Consider the following 4,697-nt stretch of genomic DNA (forward strand, 5'->3'; position numbering starts at 1 on the left):
GGCCGGGGCCGGGGCCGGTGGAGGCTGCTCGGGCCATGGCGGGGGGCGGCGGCGGCGGGGGGGCGACCGGCGTCGGGGGGCTGGTGGCCGTGCTGCTGGCGGGGCTGCTCGGCGGGGCGCGGGGTTTCGGCGACGAAGAGGAGCGTCGCTGCGACGCCATCCGCATCGCCATGTGCCAGAACCTGGGCTACAATGTCACCAAGATGCCCAACCTGGTGGGACACGAGCTGCAGGCGGACGCGGAGCTGCAGCTCACCACCTTCACCCCCCTCATCCAGTACGGCTGCTCCAGCCAGCTCCAGGTGGGTCGGGGCTCCGGGGGGGGTACCCCTTTTGTGCGGGGCCGGGAGAGGGGGGGGCTGCCACCGCGCATCCCCCATCCCCGTCCCCCATCCCTTTCCCTGTCCCCCTTTCGCTCCCCCGTCCCCTGTCCCCGTCGCCGGTCCCCCTTCCCCATCTCTTTTCCCCCTTCCCCATCCCTTTTCCCCCTTCCCCATCCCTTTTCCCCCTTCCCCATCCCTTTCCCCCCGTTCGCCACCCCGTTCCCCCTTTCCTCATCCCTTTCCCTGCTTCCCCATCCCCTTGTCTCAGTCTAAAACCCAATCGAAAACCCCAGACCGCCCGAAGGTCCCGCCGCCCTGCCGTGCCGTTCCTCGCTGCCCGGTTCATCCCGGGCCGAGGTGCGGGGGGCGGCGGGGGGCGGGCAGCGCAGCCCCGGGAAGGCGGCGCGGGAGCCCGGCGCGGTGCTGGGGGAAGCTGGGGCTCCCGGAGCTTTGCCTGGTCGTTCCCCTCCGTTTCTGTTGTACCCGAGGTGCTGCGACCCTCGGAGATGAGACCCGAAGGGAGCCGGCTCCTGGGAGCCGCCGGGGACCTCCTCCGGGACTCCCACCCCAGGAGTTTCTTTCCCAGGCGAACGGCAAGAACCTTGTCCCCCCCCGCCCCGGGCATGGATTTCATCAAACAAAAACCAGCTTGTTTCTTGGGGCAGAGCTCCCGAATTAGCACGCAGTCCCGCTTACGCTGTCGCGTCGCAGAATTGCGATTATTCAAAAGCCGAGAAAACTACAATGTTTTATGACTGTCCCGAATACGTACGTGACCTTATGGTAAAAGAAAATCACATTCTTCTAGGAGGATCGTGAACCAAAGTAATCCAATAAACGCCTTTTCTTCTGTTTTCTTGTAAGCTGTAATATCCAGGCAGTGCCTAGAACAAATATATGTATTTGTTTAAACCGCTTTAATTTGTTTCTTTGCTTTTGTAAATTGCACCCTTGAGGTTTAGATCTGGCTAAATCCCACTCGCTTTATTGAAACTGATGGGCTAAATTTACGTGGAGCTAATCTAGGGACTAAAATGTTCAGGCATTGGCTTTGGACCACGTTTGAACTGAAAGAAGACAACATTGTTAGGGTTTGCTTTTTTTCTCTTTTGTTTTTATTGTTCTTGGTTTATTTGTTTTATGCTGCTTCCTGTTTTTTAAGGCAAAGGACCAAGTATTACTGCTAAAAAGGCAAAAAAACCTCACCAAACTTGTTATATTTCGACCTGTCTAATTTTCCCCTTACGCACTTGTGATTTCTGTTTCTCTCTTCCAGTTCTTCCTTTGTTCGGTCTATGTCCCGATGTGCACGGAGAAGATTAACATCCCCATAGGTCCCTGCGGTGGCATGTGCCTCTCCGTCAAAAGAAGATGTGAACCCGTTCTGAAAGAATTCGGGTTTGCCTGGCCGGACAGCCTAAACTGCAGCAAATTCCCACCCCAGAATGATCACAACCACATGTGCATGGAGGGCCCGGGAGACGAAGAGGTTCCCCTTCATAGCAAGACCTCCTTGCAGCCCGGAGAAGAGTGCCACAGCATGGGATCTAACTCGGAGCAGTACATCTGGGTGAAGAGAAGCTTGAACTGTGTCCTGAAGTGCGGCTACGACGCTGGTCTCTACAGCAGGTCGGCTAAGGAATTCACGGATATCTGGATGGCCGTGTGGGCCAGTCTGTGCTTCATCTCAACTGCCTTCACGGTCCTGACCTTCCTGATTGATTCATCCAGATTTTCCTACCCGGAGCGCCCAATCATATTTTTGAGCATGTGCTACAATATTTATAGCATTGCTTATATTGTGAGGCTAACTGTGGGCCGGGAAAGGATATCCTGTGATTTTGAAGAGGCAGCAGAACCTGTTCTTATCCAAGAAGGTCTTAAGAACACAGGATGTGCTATAATTTTCTTGCTGATGTATTTTTTCGGGATGGCTAGCTCCATCTGGTGGGTTATTCTCACATTGACGTGGTTTCTGGCTGCAGGACTCAAGTGGGGCCATGAAGCTATAGAAATGCACAGCTCTTATTTCCACATTGCAGCCTGGGCTATCCCCGCCGTGAAGACCATCGTCATTTTGATTATGAGACTCGTAGATGCAGACGAGCTCACCGGTCTGTGCTACGTTGGGAACCAGAACCTAGACGCTCTGACGGGCTTTGTCGTCGCTCCGCTTTTTACCTACCTGGTCATTGGGACTTTATTCATTGCAGCGGGACTGGTGGCCTTATTTAAAATTAGGTCTAATCTTCAGAAAGATGGAACTAAAACTGACAAACTGGAAAGGCTGATGGTCAAAATCGGTGTCTTTTCAGTCCTGTACACCGTCCCAGCAACCTGTGTCATCGCCTGTTATTTCTACGAAATCTCCAACTGGGCCATTTTCCGCTATTCAGCAGATGATTCCAATATGGCAGTGGAGATGCTCAAAATCTTCATGTCCCTCCTGGTGGGTATTACATCGGGTATGTGGATCTGGTCAGCCAAAACTCTGCACACGTGGCAGAAGTGCTCAAACAGACTGGTGAACTCAGGGAAAGTGAAACGGGAGAAGAGAGCAGATGGTTGGGTGAAACCTGGGAAGGGGAACGAGACGGTGGTATGAGAAAAGGACGACCCCGCCATGGTCCGAGTGCTGTCCCGGGAAGGACTGGTCGTGTGTGAGCATTGCTGTGTAAATGTTGGGAGTAGAGTAGGGAGACGGTTACACAACCTGTCTCCGAGGGATGGAAAAAAAAAGCCTTAAAGAATAAACAGCAAAAAGATCATGCTGCAGATACAATAGCCATAAGTCATGCTGCCCAAAATAGGAAAGCCCAGGGAGGCTTTAAAAGCTGTGAAATATCCAAACACGTTATCTTCCTTTTTTTTTCAAAGCAGGATGCAATATACTGAAGTCTTCAGAAGCTGAGGGACTGTAGCCCACAGCTGGGGCACGTTGTTTTCTTTCCATCGTCTTACAGCTGATGGAGGAAATGCGGTCCAGGGCCAAATCCTGGGCCGATTTAGGGTCCGGTTGCCAGAAGATGGAGCACCCAGGACCTCAGTTAGGTGTCATCTTTGCGAGTTCAGCGTCGTGAAGGACGCGCTTGCTGAGGGTTGTGTCTTTATGCCCTGGGGAATTCTGTTGCTCCCAAATGCTGCACAAGTCAGCCATGGATCGCGTCCTCCAACAGATACCAAGGGGGCTTTGCAGGTCTGAGCGTTACCCGTGATGAGTAGGATTTAGTGAGGTATTGGTGAGGGTGTTTCTATAAGTAATCTGATGGTCTAATAATAATTTCGACTCGTTCTTTTTACCATCTGTAGCCTGGTCTGAATTGAAAGCTGACTCTGCCTTGTAGGAATTTGGACCTCCCTAGGTCCCTTCCCGCCTGAATCATTCTGTGGTTCTATCAATATTTCTATTTTTTTGAAAGCTTTACTCAAGGCCACTGTCAGAAGTAGAGGAGTCAGTGGGAGCCGGGAGACTGTGATGGTCTTCTGCATCAATTATCGTTATCCGCCTGCCTCCATCCCTCTCCCTTCAGGTGCTCCTGCTATTTGCAGTGAACTACTTTATTCTGCTGCTTTTAAGAGCCTTAAATAAAGTCTTACATTGTGGTGTTCCTTCCTCCAGGAAAGAGAAAAATGAGTTGAGGGTCTCTTCAAACAATGCCAGTTTTCTCCGAGTAAACTTATCTGTCTCTCTCTGGAGACCCATTGCATGAAGCAATTAAGTCTTAATATATTTCGTTCAGAGCGATGGTATCTCTGCAGACGCCAGTCTGGGGAGAAGTGAAATGTTAAGTTCCTTGGCAACATCATGTTCACACAGATCAGTTGTATAATTATGTGTGTCAGTTACAATTAAAAGAACATTCTCAGCCCATGACATCGCAGTACAGCTGACTGCCGCGACGATGCTCCGACTGCTCGCTGACAGCTATGGAGGTTTTTTTAACGTATATTTACATGCAGAGTGTGAGCAGGCGTTCAGTCCTCGGGAACGACAAGAGACATTTCCAGGTTTTGTGAAGGGATCCCCAGAGAAGAGGTCCGGCTTCGTGGTGAATAATGTTGTTTCACAGCAACTGTCGAGGGTTTCGTACCCTTTTATTGGAGGACGCATCAGCTCGTGCTCGTGGGGAGCTTGAACCTTGTGTCGGGGGCTTGTTTGGCTGATCAGAAAGGTGATGCAACCAGAAATAGCCCAGAAGCACTTAAGAGAAGACTGTTCTGATACTCTGTCCCTTTGAAGGACCTTTGGTTTTATCTGTGTGCCCTAAACTTTTGCTTTGTTTGTCTGTCTGGAACCTGGTCAGCTGCGGAGCATCCCCCCGGTGCCCCGGCTCGCGCGACCTTCGAGGGCAGCTGAGAACAGGCGCTGCTTTA

The 4,697-nt window shown here is 51.6% G+C and overlaps 1 protein-coding gene across 1 annotated transcript; it reads left to right on the forward strand.

The window, feature by feature from the left end:
- On the forward strand, positions 1-3,954 carry FZD4 (frizzled class receptor 4). The gene is made up of 2 exons (XM_063325310.1): positions 1-302; positions 1,600-3,954. The coding sequence occupies exons 1-2, from the start codon at positions 36-38 to the stop codon at positions 2,926-2,928; spliced, it is 1,596 nt and encodes a 531-aa protein (XP_063181380.1). The 5' UTR covers positions 1-35; the 3' UTR covers positions 2,929-3,954.
- The last annotated feature ends 743 nt before the right edge of the window (positions 3,955-4,697 follow it).

This window comes from Chroicocephalus ridibundus, chromosome 1 (genome assembly GCF_963924245.1).
Source record: "Chroicocephalus ridibundus chromosome 1, bChrRid1.1, whole genome shotgun sequence".
NCBI lineage: Eukaryota > Metazoa > Chordata > Aves > Charadriiformes > Laridae > Chroicocephalus > Chroicocephalus ridibundus.

Bases quoted from the DNA above. Each gene is read 5' to 3' on its own strand.
- FZD4 (XM_063325310.1), top strand. From the start codon at position 36: ATGGCGGGGGGCGGCGGCGGCGGGGGGGCGACCGGCGTCGGGGGGCTG. The intron at 303-1,599 runs GTGGGTCGGGGC...TCTCTCTTCCAG, and splicing joins GCTGCTCCAGCCAGCTCCAG to TTCTTCCTTTGTTCGGTCTA.